At 42.2% G+C, this 27,983-nt stretch overlaps 2 protein-coding genes across 2 annotated transcripts in view; both read right to left on the reverse strand.

The window, feature by feature from the left end:
* Nucleotides 1-27,973, reverse strand: LOC138800601 (uncharacterized). Its single transcript, XM_069982391.1, has 5 exons — nt 27,900-27,973; nt 25,698-25,958; nt 24,708-24,905; nt 21,295-21,371; nt 1-581 (listed from the first exon to the last, which is right to left on the reverse strand). The coding sequence occupies exons 2-5, from the start codon at nt 25,945-25,947 to the stop codon at nt 480-482; spliced, it is 627 nt and encodes a 208-aa protein (XP_069838492.1). The 5' UTR covers nt 25,948-25,958; nt 27,900-27,973; the 3' UTR covers nt 1-479.
* Nucleotides 1-27,983, reverse strand: part of LOC138801669 (mas-related G-protein coupled receptor member H-like) — a 566,124-nt gene that overhangs the window by 84,956 nt on the left and 453,185 nt on the right. The window lies entirely within an intron of this gene.

Consider the following 27,983-nt stretch of genomic DNA (forward strand, 5'->3'; position numbering starts at 1 on the left):
GTCAATAATCAAGGATGTATAGCCCAGTGTATGGATAATATGACACATTATACATATACAGTAGTATATAGATATGATACATTATACATATACAGTAGTATATAGATATGATACATTATATATAGAGCCCAGTATATAGATATGATACATTATATATAGAGCCCAGTATATAGATATGATACAATTACATATATAGCCCAGTATATAGATATGATACAATTACATATATAGTATGATACATTATATATAGAGCCCAGTATATAGATATGATACATTATATATAGTCCAACATTATATATAGTCCAGTATATAGATATAATACATTATATATAGAGCCCAGTATATAGAAATGATACATTATATATAGTCGAGTATATAGATATGATACAATTACATATATAGCCCAGTATATAGATATGATACAATTACATATATAGCCCAGTATATTGATATGAGACAATTACATATGTATTCCAGCATCACCACAGTAAGACCCTGCAGTTATACCAGTACAGAGCAAACATGTAGAGGAGCAGGACGGCGGCCGTGAGGATGAGGGTCTTCCTCCAGGGGGAGATCACCTGTAAGAGACACAACGGCCACATATAACATCTGTTTGTGTTATTACTGATTGGGCAGCAGGTTATCCAACCTTTATAGATGTATCCATATACAGTATGTGTGTGTCGTGTGTGTACAGTACTACCATACCTCCTCTATAAATGTGTCATTCATATATACAGTGGTACCTTGGTTTAAGAGTAACTTGGTTTAAGAGCTCACAGTTTTTCAAAATTGTCCTCCCTCTACTGGGTGGGAGGAGGAGTGGGGGAGGGGCATGGTCTGCATAGCGGGGTCTACAGCCCTGTACTCTGACCCAGGAAGTCTCCCTCACCTTCCAAATCATAGCAGATCCACGTGCATCTGAAGATAGGATTGTATGGGTAATCTCTCCGTAGCTGTAACCCCTCTCTCCCCGGACAGAGAGCGCTGCATGTATGTGCCCACATCTGTCCTGCTCATTCCTTCCTGCTCCCTGCAGTCTCTGTCCGCCCTTGTGTTTCCCATCCTCGCCATTCCTGCTATAATGTCTGCTATAACATAAAAGTCTCTGTCACTGTCCTCCTGCACAGCTCTGTGATTCTCACTTCATGATTGGTCCATGCTGAACACACCCCTTTCCCATAGCTGTCATGTGACCACACAGACCTCGGACAGCAGCCCTGCTTCTCTATTCTAGCCTGTTGTACTACGCTACTGCATTATGGGGATCTGCAGCCCCATTCTGTATCTATAACCAGCTGCTGTGTTATCAGGGTTATACAGTTACTATACATTATACACCACATGCTGCTGTACTGTACAGTAACTTATATATCACATATCCAGCTGCTGCTGTGTTATCAGGGTTATACAGTTACTATACATTATATACCACATGCTGCTATACTGTACAGTAACTTATATATCACATATCCAGCTGCTGTGTTATCAGGGTTATACAGTTACTATATATTATATACCACATGCTGATTGCTATACTGTACAGTAACTTATATATCACATATCCAGCTGCTGTGTTATCAGGGTTATACAGTTACTATACATTATATACCACATGCTGCTATACTGTACAGTAACTTATATATCACATATCCAGCTGCTGTGTTATCAGGGTTATACAGTTACTATACATTATACACCACATGCTGCTATACTGTACGGTAACTTATATATCACATATCCAGCTGCTGTGTTATCAGGGTTATACAGTTACTATACATTATATACCACATGCTGCTATACTGTACAGTAACCTATATATCACATATCCAGCTGCTGTGTTATCAGGGTTATACAGTTACTATACATTATACACCACATGCTGCTATACTGTACGGTAACTTATATATCACATATCCAGCTGCTGTGTTATCAGGGTTATACAGTTACTATATATTATATACCACATGCTGATTGCTATACTGTACAGTAACTTATATATCACATATCCAGCTGCTGTGTTATCAGGGTTATGCAGTTACTATACATTATACACCACATGCTGCTATACTGTACAGTAACTTATATATCACATATCCTGCTGCAGTGTTATCTGGGTTATACAGTTACTATACATTATACACCACATGCTGATTGCTATACTGTACAGTAACTTATATATCACATATCCAGCTGCTGCTGTGTTATCAGGGTTATACAGTTACTATACATTATATACCACATGCTGCTTTACTGTACAGTAACTTATATATCACATATCCTGCTGCAGTGTTATCTGGGTTATACAGTTACTATACATTATATACCACATGCTGCTATACTGTACAGTAACTTATATATCACATATCCAGCTGCTGTGTTATCAGGGTTATACAGTTACTATACATTATACACCACATGCTGCTATACTGTACAGTAACTTAGATATCACATATCCCACTGCTGCAGTGTTATCAGGGTTATACAGTTACTATACATTATACTCCACATGCTGCTATACTGTACAGTAACTTATATATCACATATCCAGCTGCTGTGTTATCAGGGTTATACAGTTACTATATATTATACACCACATGCTGCTATACTGTACAGTAACTTATATATCACATATCCAGCTGCTGCTGTGTTATCTGGGTTATACAGTTATACATTATATACCACATGCTGATTTCTATACTGTATATATAATGCTATAATTCAAGCACCAAATCCCACCCTGCCGGTCACCAAGAGAGCCGTGCCAGCAAACCAAGTCGGGGTGGTACAATCAAAGTAGAAAGGTTGGTTGGCCCAGGAAAGGTCCCCTCGCCCTTTAAAGTCCCACTGGACGGCCATGCAGAGACACATTGTTGGAGGTGTAAGTAACTGAGGCATATTGCAGTGCACAGTGTAGTGTACCCCCAGTGTGATGCTATATCGGAGGAGCGGCCGGTCACTTGCTAGGTGTTGTAGTGTGACGCCACTCCTGTGGTGGACGGCCAAGATACAACCGGACCCTGGAATGCTGTCACGTGACGCCAGTGCCAGGTGGGCACACAGGTGTGATGGAACACCTGCTTTTAGAGTGTAAGGCCAATTGCACCCTTTTCCCCTGTGGTCAGTGTCCTGGCGGGTTGCTACTGGGTACCTTGGGTTAGAGTAGTACCAGACGGCCAGAGTGGTGTAGTGACCCTCCCAAATTGTAGGACTCCACCCACAGATAGGGGAGATTACCCAAGGTTGTGGTGTGTGGTGGTGGTTGAGATGTGATGAGTGATACAAGAAGTAGAGTAGCAGAGAGGAGGATGCCGTGAGAGTCTCAACCCATGTAGTACTGTGCTCTGCCGGGATGTTGGAGGATATAATAGACGAATACTTGTAAGAAGAAGAAGAACACCTGTGCCCATTTATTGACCTTTGACTTCAGTCTTCACACCACCTTATGCCCACTAGACTCGACTGAACCTTCCTAATGGGTGACACAGGCCCCAGACCTTGTTACCTGGGATGAGTGGAATGCTGAGGGTTCCCTGCTGACACCGGCGCTGCAAGACAGAGTTCCTAGGCTTACTGCAACCTTGCTCTGCCCGGATGAGTTCCTGGCTCTGTGGCTCTATAGTGGATACTGTCCTGCTCTGTGACTTCTCCTAGTCCTTGGCGTGGGTTGAGGTTGTCTCTGGCTAGTCCTCTCCTAAGAGGTGTTTAACAGTGCATAGTGCTTTGGAGTGTAACTAGTGAATAAGTTGGTGGCCTACACTTCCTGTCTCCCACGTGACTTACTTCCTCCCCAGTGTGTATGGTGCGCTGTGATTGGGTGAAAAAGTGCAATAGAAGAAGAAAGGAGGATGATGACAGGAGAGAAGAAAGCATAAGTCCTACTGATCTACAGTTTCTGGTGACACACAAACACAAGAACTATTTGCAATCCTTCAGCTGTGCAGCTTCCATATATACAAACATAATACAGCAACATCTAGTAGCTAACTTTTACTACTACTTTTACCACGATAAAAATACAAAAAGTACAGACTTTTTGCAAAGGGTGTATATAACTGCAACACACCTAGCGGGACACCACACACTGTCCTCAGCAAGAGGAACCAATGGAGTGTGGTGCCACCAGTCACCGCTCCATGTCCATGTGTTATCACCCTGTTGGGCTCTGGCAATCTGGTAACCCTCTTACTTGCTGCAGGGGTGGTTTGTATTCATGGGGACAATAAGCACTATCCTCTTGCCAAAGGGACTGTAGAGACTGGCTGCAGGACTCTGAACCTAGAGGTGGGCATGCTAAGAGACCTGATACATCCGCTTGTTGTAGGACAGGACTTCATTTTATTCTGGGAACTCTGGAGGAAACCCCACAGTGTCTCTCAGAATGTATTGTGTCCCCAGATGAGGTGGTGGGTGACCACTGACAATATGAGCAGTGCCGTCCAGGGATGAGGATGAGACCTCTGGGCAAAATGGTCCTGACCTAGACGTATCACGGGAGCACTGGCCCACCAAAAGTAAATCCGACTGACCAGGGTAACCCTTCCATGTCTAGAGGGTGAAGGACTGAAGAAAATGAAACAGCTTAGAACCTCAGAATAGCAACCCACGTCCCCAAACAGACAGCCAAGTGGAGAAGATCCATAAACCCTGGAAAGGAAGGTGGAGAAAGGTGTCAGAAAAGGATGGGGGGGGGGGTAAAATTGTCTACTGCCATACCTCCTGTCCTCCATCCGGGAGATTCCTTAATCCTCCATCTGGGAGATTCCACAGTCCTCCATCCTGGAGATTCATCAGTCCTCCATCCGGGAGATTCCACAGTCCTCCATCCGGGAGTCCTCCATCTGGGAGATTCCTCAGTCCTCCATCCGGGAGATTATTCAGTCCTCCATCCGGGAAATTCCTCCATCCGGGAGATTCCTTAGTCCTCCATCCGGGAGATTCCTTAGTCCTCCATCAGGGAGATTATTCAGTCCTCCATCCGGGAAATTCCTCCATCCGGGAGATTCCTTAGTCCTCCATCCGGGAGATTCCTCAGTCCTTCATCCGGGAGATTCCTCAGTCCTCCATCCGGGAGATTCCTCAGTCCTTCATCCGGGAGATTCCTCAGTCCTTCATCCGGGAGATTCCTTAGTCCTCCATCCGGGAGATTCCTCAGTCCTCCATCTGGAAGATTCCTCAGTCCTCCATCCGGGAGATTACTCCATCTGGGAGATTCCTCAGTCCTTCATTGGGGAGATTCCTCAGTCCTCCATCCGGGAGATTCCTCAGTCCTTCATCTGGGAGATTCCTCAGTCCTCCATCTGGAAGATTCCTCAGTCCTTCATCCGGGAGATTACTCCATCCGGGAGATTCCTCAGTCCTTCATCCGGGAGATTCCTCAGTCCTCCATCTGGAAGATTCCTCAGTCCTTCATCCGGGAGATTACTCCATCCGGGAGATTCCTCAGTCCTTCATCCGGGAGATTCCTCAGTCCTCCATCTGGAAGATTCCTCAGTCCTTTATCCGGGAGATTACTCCATCCGGGAGATTCCTCAGTCCTCCATCCGGGAGATTACTCCATCCGGGAGATTCCTCAGTCCTTCATCCGGGAGATTCCTCAGTCCTCCATCTGGAAGATTCCTCAGTCCTTTATCCGGGAGATTACTCCATCCGGGAGATTCCTCAGTCCTCCATCCGGGAGATTACTCCATCTGGGAGATTCCTCAGTCCTCCATCCGGGAGATTCCTCAGTCCTCCATCCGGGAGATTCCTCAGTCCTCCATCTGGAAGATTCCTCAGTCCTCCATCCGGGAGATTACTCCATCTGGGAGATTTCTCAGTCCTCCATCTGGAAGATTCCTCAGTCCTTCATCCGGGAGATTACTCCATCCGGGAGATTCCTCAGTCCTTCATCCGGGAGATTCCTCAGTCCTCCATCTGGAAGATTCCTCAGTCCTCCATCCGGGAGATTACTCCATCTGGGAGATTCCTCAGTCCTTCATCCGGGAGATTACTCCATCTGGGAGATTTCTCAGTCCTCCATCTGGGAGATTCCTCAGTCCTCCATCCGGGAGATTACTCCATCTGGGAGATTCCTCAGTCCTCCATCCGGGAGATTCCTCAGTCCTCCATCTGGAAGATTCCTCAGTCCTCCATCCGGGAGATTACTCCATCTGGGAGATTTCTCAGTCCTCCATCTGGGAGATTCCACAGTCATCCATCTAGGAGTTCTCTATCTGGGAGATTCCTCAGTCCTCCATCCGGGAGATTCCTCAGTCCTCCATCCGGGAGATTCCTCAGTCCTCCATCCGGGAGATTCCTCAGCTCTGGAGTCCTTGTGGGACGGGAATAACGTGGGGTCTGGAGTCCTTGTGGGATGGGAATAACGTGGGCTCGGGAGTCCTTGTGGGACGGGAATAACGTGGGCTCTGGAGTCCGTGTGGGACAGGAATAACGTGGGCTCTGAAGTCCTTGTGGGATGGGAATAACGTGGGCTCTGGAGTCCGTGTGGGACAGGAATAACATGGGCTCTGGAGTCCTTGTGGGACAGGAATAACGTGGGCTCGGGAGTCCTTGTGGGACAGGAATAATGTGGGCTCTGGAGTCCTTGTGGGACGGGAGTAATGTGGGCTCTGGAGTCCTTGTGGGATGGGAATAACGTGGGCTCTGGAGTCCTTGTGGGACCGGAGTAACATGGGCTCTGCAGTCCTTCTGGGACGGGAGTATTATGGGCTCTGGAGTCCTTGTGGAACAGGAGTAACGTGGGCTCTGGAGTCCTTGTGGGATGGGAATAACGTGGGCTCTGGAGTCCTTGTGGGACAGGAGTAACATGGGCTCTGGAGTCCTTGTGGGACAGGAATAACGTGGGCTCGGGAGTCCTTGTGGGATGGGAATAACGTGGGCTCGGGAGTCCTTGTGGGACGGGAATAACGTGGGCTCTGGAGTCCTTGTGGGACGGGAATAACGTGGGCTCAGGAGTCCTTGTGGGACGGGAGTAACATGGGCTCTGGAGTCCTTGTGGGATGGGAGTAACGTGGGCTCTGGAGTCCTTGTGGGATGGGAATAACGTGGGCTCTGGAGTCCTTGTGGGACAGGAGTAACATGGGCTCTGGAGTCCTTGTGGGACAGGAATAACGTGGGCTCGGGAGTCCTTGTGGGATGGGAATAACGTGGGCTCGGGAGTCCTTGTGGGACGGGAATAACGTGGGCTCTGGAGTCCTTGTGGGACGGGAATAACGTGGGCTCAGGATTCCTTGTGGGACGGGAGTAACATGGGCTCTGGAGTCCTTGTGGGACGGGAATAACGTGGGCTCTGGAGTCCTTGTGGGACGGGAATAACATGGGCTCTGGAGTCCTTGTGGGACAGGAATAACGTGGGCTCGGGAGTCCTTGTGGGATGGGAGTAACGTGGGCTCTGGAGTCCTTGTGGGACGGGAGTAACGTGGGCTCTGGAGTCCTTGTGGGATGGGAATAACGTGGGCTCGGGAGTCCTTGTGGGACAGGAGTAACATGGGCTCTGGAGTCCTTGTGGGACGGGAATAACGTGGGCTCTGGAGTCCTTGTGGGACGGGAATAACGTGGGCTCAGGAGTCATTGTGGGACGGGAGTAACATGGGCTCTGGAGTCCTTGTGGGACGGGAATAACGTGGGCTCTGGAGTCCTTGTGGGACGGGAATAACGTGGGCTCTGGAGTCCTTGTGGGACGGGAATAACATGGGCTCTGGAGTCCTTGTGGGACAGGAATAACGTGGGCTCGGGAGTCCTTGTGGGATGGGAGTAACGTGGGCTCTGGAGTCCTTGTGGGACGGGAGTAACGTGGGCTCTGGAGTCCTTGTGGGATGGGAATAACGTGGGCTCGGGAGTCCTTGTGGGACAGGAGTAACATGGGCTCGGGAGTCCTTGTGGGATGGGAATAACGTGGGCTCTGGAGTCTTTGTGGGACAGGAATAACGTGGGCTCGGGAGTCCTTGTGGGATGGGAATAACGTGGGCTCGGGAGTCCTTGTGGGACGGGAATAACGTGGGCTCAGGAGTCATTGTGGGACGGGAGTAACATGGGCTCTGGAGTCCTTGTGGGATGGGAGTAAATTGGGCTCTGGAGTCCTTGTGGGATGGGAATAACGTGGGCTATGGAGTCCTTGTGGGACAGGAGTAACATGGGCTCTGGAGTCCTTGTGGGACAGGAATAACGTGGGCTCGGGAGTCCTTGTGGGATGGGAATAACGTGGGCTCGGGAGTCCTTGTGGGACGGGAATAACGTGGGCTCTGGATTCCTTGTGGGACGGGAATAACGTGGGCTCAGGAGTCCTTGTGGGACGGGAGTAACATGGGCTCTGGAGTCCTTGTGGGACGGGAATAACGTGGGCTCTGGAGTCCTTGTGGGACGGGAATAACATGGGCTCTGGAGTCCTTGTGGGACAAAAATAACGTGGGCTTTGGAGTCCTTGTGGGACGGGAGTAACATGGGCTCTGGAGTCCTTGTGGGACTATCTGGCTGGTAGAATATTGAGATTGGTGGCAGATCAGGCTCCATTACAGTGGCTAGAGGGTGGCAAGGGGTTCCTGGCACTGCAGCACTTGAAGATGGGATCAAGTGCCCGGCGGGGATACATATATCCTAAGTATACAGTGCATCCTATATATCCTGTGTATACAGTGCATCCTATATATCCTGTGTATACAGTGCATCCTATATATCCTGTGTATACAGTGCATCTATATATCCTATGTATACAGTGCATCCTATATATCCTGTGTATACAGTGCATCCTATATATCCTGTGTATACAGTGCATCTATATATCCTGTGTATACAGTGCATCTATATATCCTATGTATACAGTGCATCCTATATATCCGGTGTATACAGTGCATCCTATATATCCTGTGTATACAGTGCATCCTATATATCCTGTGTATACAGTGCATCTATATATCCTATGTATACAGTGCATCCTATATATCCTGTGTATACAGAGCATCCTATATATCCTGTGTATACAGTGCATCCTATATATCCTGTGTATACAGTGCATCCTATATATCCTATGTATACAGTGCATCCTATATATCCTGTGTATACAGTGCATCCTATATATCCTGTGTATACAGTGCATCCTATATATCTGGTGTATACAGTGCATCCTATATATCCTGTGTATACAGTGCATCCTATATATCTGGTGTATACAGTGCATCCTATATATCCTGTGTATACAGTGCATCCTATATATCCTATGTATACAGTGCATCCTATATATCTGGTGTATACAGTGCATCCTATATATCCTGTGTATACAGTGCATCCTATATATGCTATGTATACAGTGCATCCTATATATCCTGTGTATACAGTGCATCCTATATATCCTGTGTATACAGTGCATCCTATATATCCTATGTATACAGTGCATCCTATATATCTGGTGTATACAGTGCATCCTATATATCCTGTGTATACAGTGCATCCTATATATGCTATGTATACAGTGCATCCTATATATCCTGTGTATACAGTGCATCCTATATATCCTGTGTATACAGTGCATCCTATATATCCTGTGTATACAGTGCATCCTATATATCCTGTGTATACAGAGCATCCTATATATCCTGTGTATACAGTGCATCCTATATATCTGGTGTATACAGTGCATCCTATATATCCTGTGTATACAGTGCATCCTATATATCCTATGTATACAGTGCATCCTATATATCCTATGTATACAGTGCATCCTATATATCTGGTGTATACAGTGCATCCTATATATCTGGTGTATACAGTGCATCCTATATATCCTGTGTATACAGTGCATCTATATATCCTATGTATACAGTGCATCCTATATATCCTGTGTATACAGTGCATCCTATATATCTGGTGTATACAGTGCATCCTATATATCTGGTGTATACAGTGCATCCTATATATCCTGTGTATACAGTGTATCCTATAATATATCCTGTGTATACAGTGCATCCTATATATCCTGTGTATACAGTGCATCCTATATATCTGGTGTATACAGTGCATCCTATATATCCTGTGTATACAGTGCATCCTATATATCTGGTGTATACAGTGCATCCTATATATCTGGTGTATACAGTGCATCCTATATATCCTGTGTATACAGTGCATCCTATATATCCTATGTATACAGTGCATCCTATATATCCTGTGTATACAGTGCATCCTATATATCTGGTGTATACAGTGCATCCTATATATCTGGTGTATACAGTGCATCCTATATATCTGGTGTATACAGTGCATCCTATATATCCTGTGTATACAGTGCATCCTATATATCCTATGTATACAGTGCATCCTATATATCCTGTGTATACAGTGCATCCTATATATCTGGTGTATACAGTGCATCCTATATATCTGGTGTATACAGTGCATCCTATATATCCTGTGTATACAGTGTATCCTATAATATATCCTGTGTATACAGTGCATCCTATATATCCTGTGTATACAGTGCATCCTATATATCTGGTGTATACAGTGCATCCTATATATCCTGTGTATACAGTGCATCCTATATATCTGGTGTATACAGTGCATCCTATATATCCTGTGTATACAGTGCATCCTATATATCTGGTGTATACAGTGTATCCTATAATATATCCTGTGTATACAGTGCATCCTATATATCCTGTGTATACAGTGCATCCTATATATCCTGTGTATACAATGCATCCTATATATCTTGTGTATACAGTGCATCCTATATATCCTATGTATACAGTGCATTCTATATATCTGTTGTATACAGTGCATCCTATATATCCTGTGTATACAGTGCATCCTATATATCCTATGTATACAGTGCATCCTATATATCCTATGTATACAGTGCATCCTATATATCCTGTGTATACAGTGCATCCTATATATCCTGTGTATACAGTGCATCCTATATATCTTGTGTATACAGTGCATCCTATATATCCTGTGTATACAGTGCATCCTATATATCTTGTGTATACAGTGCATCCTATATATCCTATGTATACAGTGCATCCTATATATCCTGTGTATACAGTGCATTCTATATATCCTGTGTATACAGTGCATCCTATATATCCTGTGTATACAGTGCATCCTATATATCTTGTGTATACAGTGCATCCTATATATCCTGTGTATACAGTGCATCCTATATATCCTGTGTATACAGTGCATTCTATATATCCTGTGTATACAGTGCATCCTATATATCCTGTGTATACAGTGCATCCTATATATCTTGTTTATACAGTGCATCCTATATATCCTGTGTATACAGTGCATCCTATATATGCTATGTATACAGTGCATCCTATATATCCTGTGTATACAGTGCATCCTATATATCCTATGTATACAGTGCATCCTATATATCCTGTGTATACAGTGCATCCTATATATCCTGTGTATACAGTGCATCCTATATATCCTGTGTATACAGTGCATCCTATATATCCTGTGTATACAGTGCATCCTATATATCTGGTGTATACAGTGCATCCTATATATCCTGTGTATACAGTGCATCCTATATATCCTGTGTATACAGTGCATCCTATATATCCTGTGTATACAGTGCATCCTATATATCCTATGTATACAGTGCATCCTATATATCCTGTGTATACAGTGCATCCTATATATTCTATGTATACAGTGCATCCTATATATCCTGTGTATACAGTGCATCCTATATATCTGGTGTATACAGTGCATCCTATATATCCTATGTATACAGTGCATCCTATATATCTTGTGTATACAGTGCATCCTATATATCCTATGTATACAGTGCATCCTATATATCTTGTGTATACAGTGCATCCTATATATCTTGTGTATACAGTGCATCCTATATATCCTGTGTATACAGTGCATCCTATATATCCTGTGTATACAGTGCATCCTATATATCTGGTGTATACAGTGCATCCTATATATCCTGTGTATACAGTGCATCCTATATATCCTGTGTATACAGTGCATCCTATATATCCTGTGTATACAGTGCATCCTATATATCCTATGTATACAGTGCATCCTATATATCCTGTGTATACAGTGCATCCTATATATTCTATGTATACAGTGCATCCTATATATCATGTGTATACAGTGCATCCTATATATCTGGTGTATACAGTGCATCCTATATATCCTGTGTATACAGTGCATCCTATATATCCTATGCATACAGTGCATCCTATATATCCTATGTATACAGTGCATCCTATATATCTGGTGTATACAGTGCATCCTATATATCCTGTGTATACAGTGCATCCTATATATCCTGTGTATACAGTGCATCCTATATATCCTGTGTATACAGTGCACCCTATATATCCTGTGTATACAGTGCATCCTATATATCTGGTGTATACAGTGCATCCTATATATCTGGTGTATACAGTGCATCCTATATATCCTATGTATACAGTGCATCCTATATATCCTATGTATACAGTGCATCCTATATATCCTGTGTATACAGTGCATCCTATATATCCTGTGTATACAGTGCATCCTATATATCCTATGTATACAGTGCATCCTATATATCCTGTGTATACAGTGCATCCTATATATCCTGTGTATACAGTGCATCCTATATATCCTATGTATAAAGTGCATCCTATATATCCTATGTATACAGTGCATCCTATATATCCTATGTATACAGAGCATCCTATATATCCTGTGTATACAGTGCATCCTATATATCCTGTGTATACAGTGCATCCTATATATCCTGTGTATACAGTGCATCCTATATATCCTATGTATACAGTGCATCCTATATATCCTATGTATACAGTGCATCCTATATATCCTGTGTATACAGTGCATCCTATATATCCTATGTATACAGTGCATCCTATATATCTGGTGTATACAGTGCATCCTATATATCCTGTGTATACAGTGCATCCTATATATCTGGTGTATACAGTGCATCCTATATATCCTGTGTATACAGTGCATCCTATATATCCTATGTATACAGTGCATCCTATATATCTGGTGTATACAGTGCATCCTATATATCCTGTGTATACAGTGCATCCTATATATGCTATGTATACAGTGCATCCTATATATCCTATATATACAGTGCATCCTATATATCCTGTGTACACAGTGCATCCTATATATCTTGTGTATACAGTGCATCCTATATATCCTGTGTATACAGTGCATCCTATATATCCTGTGTATACAGTGCATCCTATATATCCTGTGTATACAGTGCATCCTATATATGCTATGTATACAGTGCATCCTATATATCCTGTGTATACAGTGCATCCTATATATGCTATGTATACAGTGCATCCTATATATCCTGTGTATACAGTGCATCCTATATATCTTGTGTATACAGTGCATCCTATATATCCTGTGTATACAGTGCATCCTATATATCTTGTGTATACAGTGCATCCTATATATCTTGTGTATACAGTGCATCCTATATATCTGGTGTATACAGTGCATCCTATATATCTGGTGTATACAGTGCATCCTATATATCTGGTGTATACAGTGCATCCTATATATCCTGTGTATACAGTGCATCCTATATATCTGGTGTATACAGTGCATCCTATATATCCTGTGTATACAGTGCATCCTATATATCCTATGTATACAGTGCATCCTATATATCCTGTGTATACAGTGCATCCTATATATCTGGTGTATACAGTGCATCCTATATATCCTGTGTATACAGTGCATCCTATATATCCTATGTATACAGTGCATCCTATATATCCTGTGTATACAGTGCATCCTATATATCTGGTGTATACAGTGCATCCTATATATCCTGTGTATACAGTGCATCCTATATATCCTGTGTATACAGTGCATCCTATATATCTGGTGTATACAGTGCATCCTATATATCCTATGTATACAGTGCATCCTAGATATCCTGTGTATACAGTGCATCCTATATATCCTGTGTATACAGTGCATCCTATATATCTTGTGTATACAGTGCATCCTATATATGCTATGTATACAGTGCATCCTAGATATCCTGTGTATACAGTGCATCCTATATATCCTGTGTATACAGTGCATCCTATATATCTTGTGTATACAGTGCATCCTATATATGCTATGTATACAGTGCATCCTAGATATCCTGTGTATACAGTGCATCCTATATATCCTGTGTATACAGTGCATCCTATATATCCTGTGTATACAGTGCATCCTATATATCTGGTGTATACAGTGCATCCTATATATCCTATGTACACAGTGCATCCTATATATCCTGTGTATACAGTGCATCCTATATATCCGGTGTATACAGTGCATCCTATATATCCTGTGTATACAGTGCATCCTATATATCTGGTGTATACAGTGCATCCTATATATCCTGTGTATACAGTGCATCCTATATATCCTGTGTATACAGTGCATCCTATATATCCTGTGTATACAGTGCATCCTATATATCTGGTGTATACAGTGCATCCTATATATCCTGTGTATACAGTGCATCCTATATATCCTATGTATACAGTGCATCCTATATATCCTGTGTATACAGTGCATCCTATATATCCTGTGTATACAGTGCATCCTATATATCTGGTGTATACAGTGCATCCTATATATCCTATGTATACAGTGCATCCTATATATCCTATGTATACAGTGCATCCTATATATCCTGTGTATACAGTGCATCCTATATATCCTGTGTATACAGTGCATCCTATATATCCTGTGTATACAGTGCATCCTATATATCTGGTGTATACAGTGCATCCTATATATCCTATGTATACAGTGCATCCTATATATCCTGTGTATACAGTGCATCCTATATATTCTATGTATACAGTGCATCCTATATATCCTGTGTATACAGTGCATCCTATATATCTGGTGTATACAGTGCATCCTATATATCCTATGTATACAGTGCATCCTATATATCCTATGTATACAGTGCATCCTATATATCCTGTGTATACAGTGCATCCTATATATCCTGTGTATACAGTGCATCCTATATATCTTGTGTATACAGTGCATCCTATACATCCTGTGTATACAGTGCATCCTATATATCCTGTGTATACAGTGCATCCTATATATCTGGTGTATACAGTGCATCCTATATATCCTGTGTATACAGTGCATCCTATATATCCTATGCATACAGTGCATCCTATATATCCTATGTATACAGTGCATCCTATATATCTGGTGTATACAGTGCATCCTATATATCCTGTGTATACAGTGCATCCTATATATCCTGTGTATACAGTGCATCCTATATATCCTGTGTATACAGTGCATCCTATATATCCTGTGTATACAGTGCATCCTATATATCCTATGTATACAGTGCATCCTATATATCCTGTGTATACAGTGCATCCTATATATCCTGTGTATACAGTGCATCCTATATATCCTATGTATACAGTGCATCCTATATATCCTATGTATACAGAGCATCCTATATATCCTGTGTATACAGTGCATCCTATATATCCTGTGTATACAGTGCATCCTATATATCCTATGTATACAGTGCATCCTATATATCCTATGTATACAGAGCATCCTATATATCCTGTGTATACAGTGCATCCTATATATCCTGTGTATACAGTGCATCCTATACATCCTGTGTATACAGTGCATCCTATATATCCTGTGTATACAGTGCATCCTATATATCTGGTGTATACAGTGCATCCTATATATCCTGTGTATACAGTGCATCCTATATATCCTATGCATACAGTGCATCCTATATATCCTATGTATACAGTGCATCCTATATATCTGGTGTATACAGTGCATCCTATATATCCTGTGTATACAGTGCATCCTATATATCCTGTGTATACAGTGCATCCTATATATCCTATGTATACAGTGCATCCTATATATCCTGTGTATACAGTGCATCCTATATATCCTATGTATACAGTGCATCCTATATATCCTGTGTATACAGTGCATCCTATATATCCTGTGTATACAGTGCATCCTATATATCCTATGTATACAGTGCATCCTATATATCCTATGTATACAGAGCATCCTATATATCCTGTGTATACAGTGCATCCTATATATCCTGTGTATACAGTGCATCCTATATATCCTGTGTATACAGTGCATCCTATATATCATATGTATACAGTGCATCCTATATATCTGGTGTATACAGTGCATCCTATATATCCTGTGTATACAGTGCATCCTATATATGCTATGTATACAGTGCATCCTATATATCCTATATATACAGTGCATCCTATATATCCTGTGTATACAGTGCATCCTATATATCTGGTGTATACAGTGCATCCTATATATCCTGTGTATACAGTGCATCCTATATATCTTGTGTATACAGTGCATCCTATATATCCTGTGTATACAGTGCATTCTATATATCCTATGTATACAGTGCATCCTATATATCTTGTGTATACAGTGCATCCTATATATCTTGTGTATACAGTGCATCCTATATATCTGGTGTATACAGTGCATCCTATATATCTGGTGTATACAGTGCATCCTATATATCTGGTGTATACAGTGCATCCTATATATCTGGTGTATACAGTGCATCCTATATATCCTATGTATACAGTGCATCCTATATATCCTGTGTATACAGTGCATCCTATATATCCTATGTATACAGTGCATCCTATATATCCTGTGTATACAGTGCATCCTATATATCTTGTGTATACAGTGCATCCTATATATGCTATGTATACAGTGCATCCTAGATATCCTGTGTATACAGTGCATCCTATATATCCTGTGTATACAGTGCATCCTATATATCCTGTGTATACAGTGCATCCTATATATCTGGTGTATACAGTGCATCCTATATATCCTGTGTATACAGTGCATCCTATATATCCTGTGTATACAGTGCATCCTATATATCTGGTGTATACAGTGCATCCTATATATCCTATGTATACAGTGCATCCTATATATCCTATGTATACAGTGCATCCTATATATCCTGTGTATACAGTGCATCCTATATATCCTGTGTATACAGTGCATCCTATATATCCTATGTATAAAGTGCATCCTATATATCCTATGTATACAGTGCATCCTATATATCCTATGTATACAGAGCATCCTATATATCCTGTGTATACAGTGCATCCTATATATCCTGTGTATACAGTGCATCCTATATATCCTGTGTATACAGTGCATCCTATATATCTGGTGTATACAGTGCATCCTATATATCCTGTGTATACAGTGCATCCTATATATCTGGTGTATACAGTGCATCCTATATATCCTGTGTATACAGTGCATCCTATATATCCTATGTATACAGTGCATCCTATATATCTGGTGTATACAGTGCATCCTATATATCCTGTGTATACAGTGCATCCTATATATGCTATGTATACAGTGCATCCTATATATCCTATATATACAGTGCATCCTATATATCCTGTGTACACAGTGCATCCTATATATCTGGTGTATACAGTGCATCCTATATATCCTGTGTATACAGTGCATCCTATATATCTTGTGTATACAGTGCATCCTATATATCCTGTGTATACAGTGCATCCTATATATCTTGTGTATACAGTGCATCCTATATATCTTGTGTATACAGTGCATCCTATATATCTGGTGTATACAGTGCATCCTATATATCTGGTGTATACAGTGCATCCTATATATCTGGTGTATACAGTGCATCCTATATATCCTGTGTATACAGTGCATCCTATATATCCTGTGTATACAGTGCATCCTATATATCTGGTGTATACAGTGCATCCTATATATCCTATGTATACAGTGCATCCTAGATATCCTGTGTATACAGTGCATCCTATATATCCTGTGTATACAGTGCATCCTATATATCTTGTGTATACAGTGCATCCTATATATGCTATGTATACAGTGCATCCTAGATATCCTGTGTATACAGTGCATCCTATATATCCTGTGTATACAGTGCATCCTATATATCTGTGTATACAGTGCATCCTATATATGCTATGTATACAGTGCATCCTAGATATCCTGTGTATACAGTGCATCCTATATATCCTGTGTATACAGTGCATCCTATATATCCTGTGTATACAGTGCATCCTATATATCTGGTGTATACAGTGCATCCTATATATCCTATGTACACAGTGCATCCTATATATCCTGTGTATACAGTGCATCCTATATATCCGGTGTATACAGTGCATCCTATATATCCTGTGTATACAGTGCATCCTATATATCTGGTGTATACAGTGCATCCTATATATCCTGTGTATACAGTGCATCCTATATATCCTGTGTATACAGTGCATCCTATATATCCTGTGTATACAGTGCATCCTATATATCTGGTGTATACAGTGCATCCTATATATCCTGTGTATACAGTGCATCCTATATATCCTATGTATACAGTGCATCCTATATATCCTGTGTATACAGTGCATCCTATATATCCTGTGTATACAGTGCATCCTATATATCTGGTGTATACAGTGCATCCTATATATCCTATGTATACAGTGCATCCTATATATCCTATGTATACAGTGCATCCTATATATCCTGTGTATACAGTGCATCCTATATATCCTGTGTATACAGTGCATCCTATATATGCTATGTATACAGTGCATCTTAGATATCCTGTGTATACAGTGCATCCTATATATCTGGTGTATACAGTGCATCCTATATATCCTATGTATACAGTGCATCCTATATATCCTGTGTATACAGTGCATCCTATATATTCTGTGTATACAGTGCATCCTATATATCCTGTGTATACAGTGCATCCTATATATCTGGTGTATACAGTGCATCCTATATATCCTGTGTATACAGTGCATCCTATATATCCTGTGTATACAGTGCATCCTATATATCTGGTGTATACAGTGCATCCTATATATCCTGTGTATACAGTGCATCCTATATATCCTGTGTATACAGTGCATCCTATATATCTGGTGTATACAGTGCATCCTATATATCCTGTGTATACAGTGCATCCTATATATCCTATGTATACAGTGCATCCTATATATCCTATGTATACAGTGCATCCTATATATCCTGTGTATACAGTGCATCCTATATATCCTGTGTATACAGTGCATCCTATATATCTTGTGTATACAGTGCATCCTATACATCCTGTGTATACAGTGCATCCTATATATCCTGTGTATACAGTGCATCCTATATATCTGGTGTATACAGTGCATCCTATATATCCTGTGTATACAGTGCATCCTATATATCCTATGCATACAGTGCATCCTATATATCCTATGTATACAGTGCATCCTATATATCTGGTGTATACAGTGCATCCTATATATCCTGTGTATACAGTGCATCCTATATATCCTGTGTATACAGTGCATCCTATATATCCTGTGTATACAGTGCATCCTATATATCCTGTGTATACAGTGCATCCTATATATCCTATGTATACAGTGCATCCTATATATCCTGTGTATACAGTGCATCCTATATATCCTGTGTATACAGTGCATCCTATATATCCTATGTATACAGTGCATCCTATATATCCTGTGTATACAGTGCATCCTATATATCCTGTGTATACAGTGCATCCTATATATCCTATGTATAAAGTGCATCCTATATATCCTATGTATACAGTGCATCCTATATATCCTATGTATACAGAGCATCCTATATATCCTGTGTATACAGTGCATCCTATATATCCTGTGTATACAGTGCATCCTATATATCCTGTGTATACAGTGCATCCTATATATCATATGTATACAGTGCATCCTATATATCTGGTGTATACAGTGCATCCTATATATCCTGTGTATACAGTGCATCCTATATATGCTATGTATACAGTGCATCCTATATATCCTATATATACAGTGCATCCTATATATCCTGTGTATACAGTGCATCCTATATATCTGGTGTATACAGTGCATCCTATATATCCTGTGTATACAGTGCATCCTATATATCTTGTGTATACAGTGCATCCTATATATCCTGTGTATACAGTGCATCCTATATATCTTGTGTATACAGTGCATCCTATATATCTTGTGTATACAGTGCATCCTATATATCTGGTGTATACAGTGCATCCTATATATCTGGTGTATACAGTGCATCCTATATATCTGGTGTATACAGTGAATCCTATATATCTGGTGTATACAGTGCATCCTATATATCCTATGTATACAGTGCATCCTATATATCCTATGTATACAGTGCATCCTATATATCCTATGTATACAGTGCATCCTATATATCTTGTGTATACAGTGCATCCTATATATCTGGTGTATACAGTGCATCCTATATAGCCTATGTATACAGTGCATCCTAGATATCCTGTGTATACAGTGCATCCTATATATCCTGTGTATACAGTGCATCCTATATATCCTGTGTATACAGTGCATCCTATATATCCTATGTATACAGTGCATCCTATATATCCTATGTATACAGTGCATCCTATATATCCTGTGTATACAGTGCATCCTATATATCCTGTGTATACAGTGCATCCTATATATCCTGTGTATACAGTGCATCCTATACATCCTGTGTATACAGTGCATCCTATATATCCTGTGTATACAGTGCATCCTATATATCCTGTGTATACAGTGCATCCTATATATCTTGTGTATACAGTGCATCCTATATATGCTATGTATACAGTGCATCCTAGATATCCTGTGTATACAGTGCATCCTATATATCCTGTGTATACAGTGCATCCTATATATCTTGTGTATACAGTGCATCCTATATATGCTATGTATACAGTGCATCCTAGATATCCTGTGTATACAGTGCATCCTATATATCCTGTGTATACAGTGCATCCTATATATCCTGTGTATACAGTGCATCCTATATATCTGGTGTATACAGTGCATCCTATATATCCTGTGTATACAGTGCATCCTATATATCCTGTGTATACAGTGCATCCTATATATCCTGTGTATACAGTGCATCCTATATATCTGGTGTATACAGTGCATCCTATATATCCTGTGTATACAGTGCATCCTATATATCCTATGTATACAGTGCATCCTAGATATCCTGTGTATACAGTGCATCCTATATATCCTGTGTATACAGTGCATCCTATATATCCTATGTATACAGAGCACCCAGTATAGATGGTTCCTAGTGCACACCCTCTCTATTTACCTGGTAGCAGGGGCAGGAGACAGGGGGGGCGGAGGAGACGGGGGAGGCGTGGGGGATGGGGGAGACGGGGGGTCGTCCTGCAACACAAATGGGAGAAAGTGAAGGATGAAATCCAAAAATATGCGGTTCAGTATAGAAAAAAAATCAAAGTGCAACAAGTATAGATGTGGCCGTATATGGATGATGTATAACTAGTGCTGGGTGTATATGGATGATGTATAACTAGTACTGGGTGTATATGGATGATGTATAACTAGTACTGGGTGTATATGGATGATGTAGTGCTGGGTGTATATGGATGATGTATAACTAGTGCTGAATGTATATGTATATGGATGATGTATAACTAGTGCTGGGTGTATATGGATGATGTAGTGCTGGGTGTATATGGATGATGTATAACTAGTGCTGAATGTATATGGATGATGTATAACTAGTACTGGGTGTATATGGATGATGTATAACTAGTACTGGGTGTATATGGATGATGTATAACTAGTGCTGGGTGTATATGGATGATGTATAACTAGTACTGGGTGTATATGGATGATGTATAACTAGTGCTGGGTGTATATGGATGATGTATAACTAGTGCTGGGTGTATATGGATGATGTATAACTAGTGCTGGGTGTATATGGATGATGTATAACTAGTGCTGGGTGTATATGGATGATGTATAACTAGTGCTGGGTGTATATGGATGATGTATAACTAGTGCTGGGTGTATATGGATGATGTATAACTAGTGCTGGGTGTATATGGATGATGTATAACTAGTGCTGGGTGTATATGGATGATGTATAACTAGTACTGGGTGTATATGGATGATGTATAACTAGTGCTGGGTGTATATGGATGATGTATAACTAGTGCTGGGTGTATATGGATGATGTATAACTAGTACTGGGTGTATATGGATGATGTATAACTAGTGCTGGGTGTATATGGATGATGTATAACTAGTGCTGGGTGTATATGGATGATGTATAACTAGTGCTGGGTGTATATGGATGATGTATAACTAGTACTGGGTGTATATGGATGATGTATAACTAGTGCTGGGTGTATATGGATGATGTATAACTAGTACTGGGTGTATATGGATGATGTAGTGCTGGGTGTTTATGGATGATGTATAACTAGTGCTGGGTGTATATGGATGGATGATAAAGTGCTGGGTGTATGTGGATGATGTATAACTAGCGCTAGGTGTATATGGATGATGTATAACTAGTGCTGGGTGTATATGGATGATGTATAACTAGTGCAGGGTGTATATGGATGATGTATAACTAGTACTGGGTGTATATGGATGATGTATAACTAGTACTGGGTGTATATGGATGATGTATAACTAGTGCTGGGTGTATATGGATGATGTATAACTAGTACTGGGTCTGGGTGTGTATGGATGATGTATAACTAGTGCTGGGTGTATATGGATGGTGTATAACTAGTACTGGGTGTATATGGATGATGTAGTGCTGGGTGTATATGGATGATGTAGTGCTGGGTGTATATTGATGTAGTGCTGGGTGTATATGGATGATGTATAACTAGTGCTGGGTGTATATGGGTGATGTGCTGGGTGTATATGGATGATGTATAACTAGTGCTGGGTGTATATGGGTGATGTAGTGCTGGGTGTATAGGGATGATGTATAACTAGTGCTGGCTGTATATGGGTGATGTAGTGCTGGGTGTATATGGATGGATGATGTAGTGCTGGGTGTATATGGATGATGTATAACAAGTACTGGATGTATATGGATGATGTATAGCTAGTGCTGGGTGTTTATGGATGATGTAGTGATAAGTGTATATGAATGATGTACAGTATAACTAGTGCTGGGTGTATATGGATGATGTAGTGCTGGGTGTATATTGATGTAGTGCTGGGTGTATATGGATGATGTAATACTGGGTATATATGGATGATATTCTTGGTATATATGGATGATATAGTGCTGGGTGTATATGGATGATATGCTGGGTGTATATGGATGGTGTATAACTAGTGCTGGGTGTATATGGATGATGTATAACTAGTGCTGGGTGTATATTGATGATGTATAACTAGTGCTGGGTGTATATGGATGATGTATAACTAGTGCTGGGTGTATATGGATGATGTATAACTAGTACTGGGTGTATATTGATGATGTATAACTAGTGCTGGGTGTATATGGATGATGTATAACTAGTGCTGGGTGTATATGGATGATGTATAACTAGTGCTGGGTGTATATGGATGATGTATAACTAGTTCTGCCTGTATATGGATGATGTATAACTAGTGCTGGGTGTATATGGATGATGTAGTGCTGGGTGTATATGGATGATGTATAACTAGTGCTGGGTGTATGTGGATGATGTAGTGCTGGGTGTATATGGATGATGTAGTGCTGGGTGTATATTGATGTAGTGCTGGGTGTATATGGATGATGTAGTGCTGGGTGTATATTGATGTAGTGCTGGGTGTATATGGATGATGTACAACTAGTTCTGGGTGTATATGGATGATGTAGTGCTGGGTGTATATGGATGATGTAGTGCTGGGTGTATATTGATGTAGTGCTGGGTGTATATGGATTATGTATAACTAGTGCTGGGTGTATATGGATGATGTAGTGCTGGGTGTATATGGATGATGTATAACTAGTGCTGGGTTTATATGGATGATGTAGTGCTGGGTGTATATTGATGTAGAGCTGGGTGTATATGGGTGATGTAGCGCTGGGTGTATATGGATGATGTATAACTAGTGCTGGGTGTATATGGATGATGTATAACTAGTGCTGGGTGTATATGGATGATGTATAACTAGTGCTGGGTGTATATGGATGATGTATAACTAGTGCTGGGTGTATATGGATGATGTAGTGCTGGGTGTATATTGATATAGTGCTGGGTGTATATGGATGATGTAGTGCTGGGTGTATATTGATATAGTGCTGGGTGTATATGGATGATGTAGTGCTGGGTATATATGGATGATATTCTGGGTGTATATGGATGATATGCTGGGTGTATATGGATGATATGCTGGGTGTATATGGATGATATGCTGGGTGTATATTGATGTAGTGCTGGGTGTATATGGATGATGTAGTGCTGGGTGTATATGGATGATATGCTGGGTGTATATGCATGATGTATAACTAGTGCTGGGTGTATATGGATGATGTAGTGCTGGGTGTATATGGATGATGTAGTGCTGGGTGTATATGGATGATGTAGTGCTGGGTGTATATTGATGTAGTGCTGGATGTATATGCATGATGTATAACTAGTGCTGGGTGTATATGGATGATGTAGTGCTGGGTGTATATGGATGATATGCTGGGTGTATATGGATGATATGCTGGGTGTATATGGATGATATGCTGGGTGTATATGGATATGATTGTACCTGTAATCCTCTTCCGTATGGCTGATCTATTGGCCTGGTTGGTTGGATGGGTTTTCCCGTCCTGTTTCTCCTGGACACTGAAGAGGAGCAGCTCGGAGGCCAGAGTGCTGATGCTGGGCTGGTTCTCCAGGATCGTCCTCCTCACCTGATCACTGACATCCTCCAGATCATCGATCACCACCAGGACCTTCTCTCTTCCTGCACACGGAGAGGCAGAGCTCAGATCTAAGATGATTCTCCTCCCCTGAGTATGAGGAGACACTGACATCTACAGTAGAAACCCGCCATGTGGGTAAACAAAGCCTCACATTCTATGCAAACTATCGCTAACTAGTCACGGAGGAGGAGACTAGTCACACTGGCCACGCCCTCCTCCCTCCCAGCCTGGCTTGATTGACAATCTAAATAAAATAAAACTGGGCAAACACATGGATACAGCAATACAGCCTAAGGCTGGGTTCACACTACGTATATATCAGTCAGTATTGTGGTCCTCATATTGCAACCAAAACCAGGAGTGGATTAAAAACACAGAAATGATCTGTTCACACAATGGTGAAATTAAGTGGATGGCCGTCATTTAATGGCAAATATTTGCTGTTATTTTAGAACAACGGCTGTTATATTGAAATAATGGCCGTTATTTACTGTTATATTAATTTCACCATTGTGTGACCAGATCCTTTCTGTGTTTTTAATCCACTCCTGGTTTCGGTTGCAATACTGACTGAAATATACTGACTGAAATATACATAGTGTGAACGCAGCCTTAAAGGGATTTTCCCTTCTTGTAGGTTGTCACCTATCTATAGCATAAGAGATAACTATCTGATTTCAAGGGGTGGGCGAGCGGGGTTCCGCCAGCTGGAGACCCCAAAATCTTGTGAACAGGCACCCGATTGTGAGCTACGTCCCCGTTAGGAGTTGGATCCCCAGGATCCCTTTTCTGTATAATTATACAAGGTGGGAAATCCCCTTTAAGGCTCTTACCGAGAGTCCTGGATAACTCCTCCAGCTCCTTGTCGTATAAGGAGTCCGTCACGTCGGTCACATTGATTCGCCCCCTTGACTTTGAATGATATAAAATAGCAAATGAGACCCCAGTGATGGATAATGTAGAATGATTGGTGATGGTCGCGTATCGGACGTTGTTCTGGGGAAGGAACGTGTAGAGGAAGTCTAGTAACCATCGGAAGTTATCCGGACTGTCTCTGGAGAAGACTCCGACCTTCATCATCATCTGTGTCCAATCTAAGGAACATGGGAGAGAAATGGAAGTATCTGCATCAAAGATGGCAACAACAAAGGGAAGACATCAAACATGGCGGTGCGGGGTCATATTACCGCGTGGTGCGGGGTCATCGGGCCGTTTATCCGCTGTCTCTATCTGCTATCACTCCTCAATGAGTCTCTCCCCATGATGGTAACCCTCAGTTGTTGGGCTCTATAACATTTACGATGCCCGCTACCTACTAGTTACCGCCATGGTTGCTTAGTATCCCTGTGGTCACTGGTAGCCATGATGGTGAAGCCTTGATCACACCTGGCACCCACATAGAATGGATCTGTCCATCTACGCAGATGGGTCTCCACAAACGGACGGTAAACTGAGAGAAATGGGAAAGTTTCTTTTTTCATCTTCTGAAAAAGATGTTTTTTAACTGATTGGTTTTTAAATTTCCCTGTTGGGCAAGTGCGGTCCAATCTAATGTAGGACATGATGGAGGCCGATAGAACATGGCGAGCTGCAATGAGTTTATATGTTCTCCCGGTGTATGTGTGTGTGTGTGTGTTAGTTTTCTCTCGGTGTGTGGGCATTGGTGTTCTACCAGTGTGTGTTTGTGTTCTACCAGTGAGTTGGTGTTCTTCTGGTGTGTGTTGGTGTTCTCCTGGTGTGTGTTGGTGTTCTCCTGGTGTGTGTTGGTGTTCTCCTGGTGTGTGTTGGCGTGTGTTGGTGTTCTCCTGGTGTTTGTTGGCGTGTGTTGGTGTTCTCCTGGTGTGTGTTGGCGTGTGTTGGTGTTCTCCTGGTGTGTGTTGGTGTTCTCCTGGTGTGTGTTGGTGTTCTCCTGGTGTGTGTTGGCGTGTGTTGGTGTTCTCCTGGTGTGTGTTGGCGTGTGTTGGTGTTCTCCTGGTGTGTGTTGGCGTGTGTTGGTGTTCTCCTGGTGTGTGTTGGTGTTCTCCTGGTGTGTGTTGGTGTTCTCCTGGTGTGTGTTGGCGTGTGTTGGTGTTCTCCTGGTGTGTGTTGGCGTGTGTTGGTGTTCTCCTGGTGTGTGTTGGCGTGTGTTGGTGTTCTCCTGGTGTGTGTTGGTGTTCTCCTGGTGTGTGTTGGCGTGTGTTGGTGTTCTCCCGGTGTGTGCATTGGAGTTCTCCCATTGAAACCATAAGGTATAGAGGGGCCCCAGCTGTGGAGGATCCTGTGTCTGGAGTACTCTGTGTCACCGGGAGGTATAGACGGGCCCCGGCTGCGGAGGATCCTGTGTCTGGAGTACTCGGTGTCACCGGGAGGTATAGACGGGGCCCGGCTGGGGAGGATCCTGTGTCTGGAGTACTCGTGTCACCGGGAGGTATAGACGGGCCCCGGCTGCGGAGGATCCTGTGTCTGGAGTACTCGGTGTCACCGGGAGGTATAGACGGGGCCCCGGCTGCGGAGGATCCTGTGTCTGGAGTACTCGGTGTCACCGGGAGGTATAGACGGGGCCCCGGCTGCGGAGGATCCTGTGTCTGGAGTACTCGGTGTCACCGGGAGGTATAGACGGGGCCCCGGCTGCGAAGGGTTCCTGTGTCTGGAGTACTCTGTGTCACCGGGAGGTATAGACGGGCCCCGGCTGCGGAGGATCCTGTGTCTGGAGTACTCGGTGTCACCGGGAGGTATAGACGGGGCCCCGGCTGCGGAGGATCCTGTGTCTGGAGTACTCGGTGTCACCGGGAGGTATAGACGGGGCCCCGGCTGCGAAGGGTTCCTGTGTCTGGAGTACTCTGTGTCACCGGGAGGTATAGACGGGCCCCGGCTGCGGAGGATCCTGTGTCTGGAGTACTCGGTGTCACCGGGAGGTATAGACGGGGCCCCGGCTGCGGAGGATCCTGTGTCTGGAGTACTCGGTGTCACGGGGAGGTATAGACGGGCCCCGGCTGCTGATACCGGATTGTGATCAAATATACAAGACAAAGGAGAAGCTAGACCTGAGAACAAACCTAGAAAGCTGCAGCCTGAGAAGCTAAAGCGAGACGGCGATGACGGAACCACAATAGGGGGCGAAGAGGAACCGGAGTATACAC

The sequence above is a fragment of the Dendropsophus ebraccatus genome, chromosome 9, assembly GCF_027789765.1.
Source record: "Dendropsophus ebraccatus isolate aDenEbr1 chromosome 9, aDenEbr1.pat, whole genome shotgun sequence".
In the NCBI taxonomy this organism is placed as follows: Eukaryota; Metazoa; Chordata; class Amphibia; order Anura; family Hylidae; genus Dendropsophus; species Dendropsophus ebraccatus.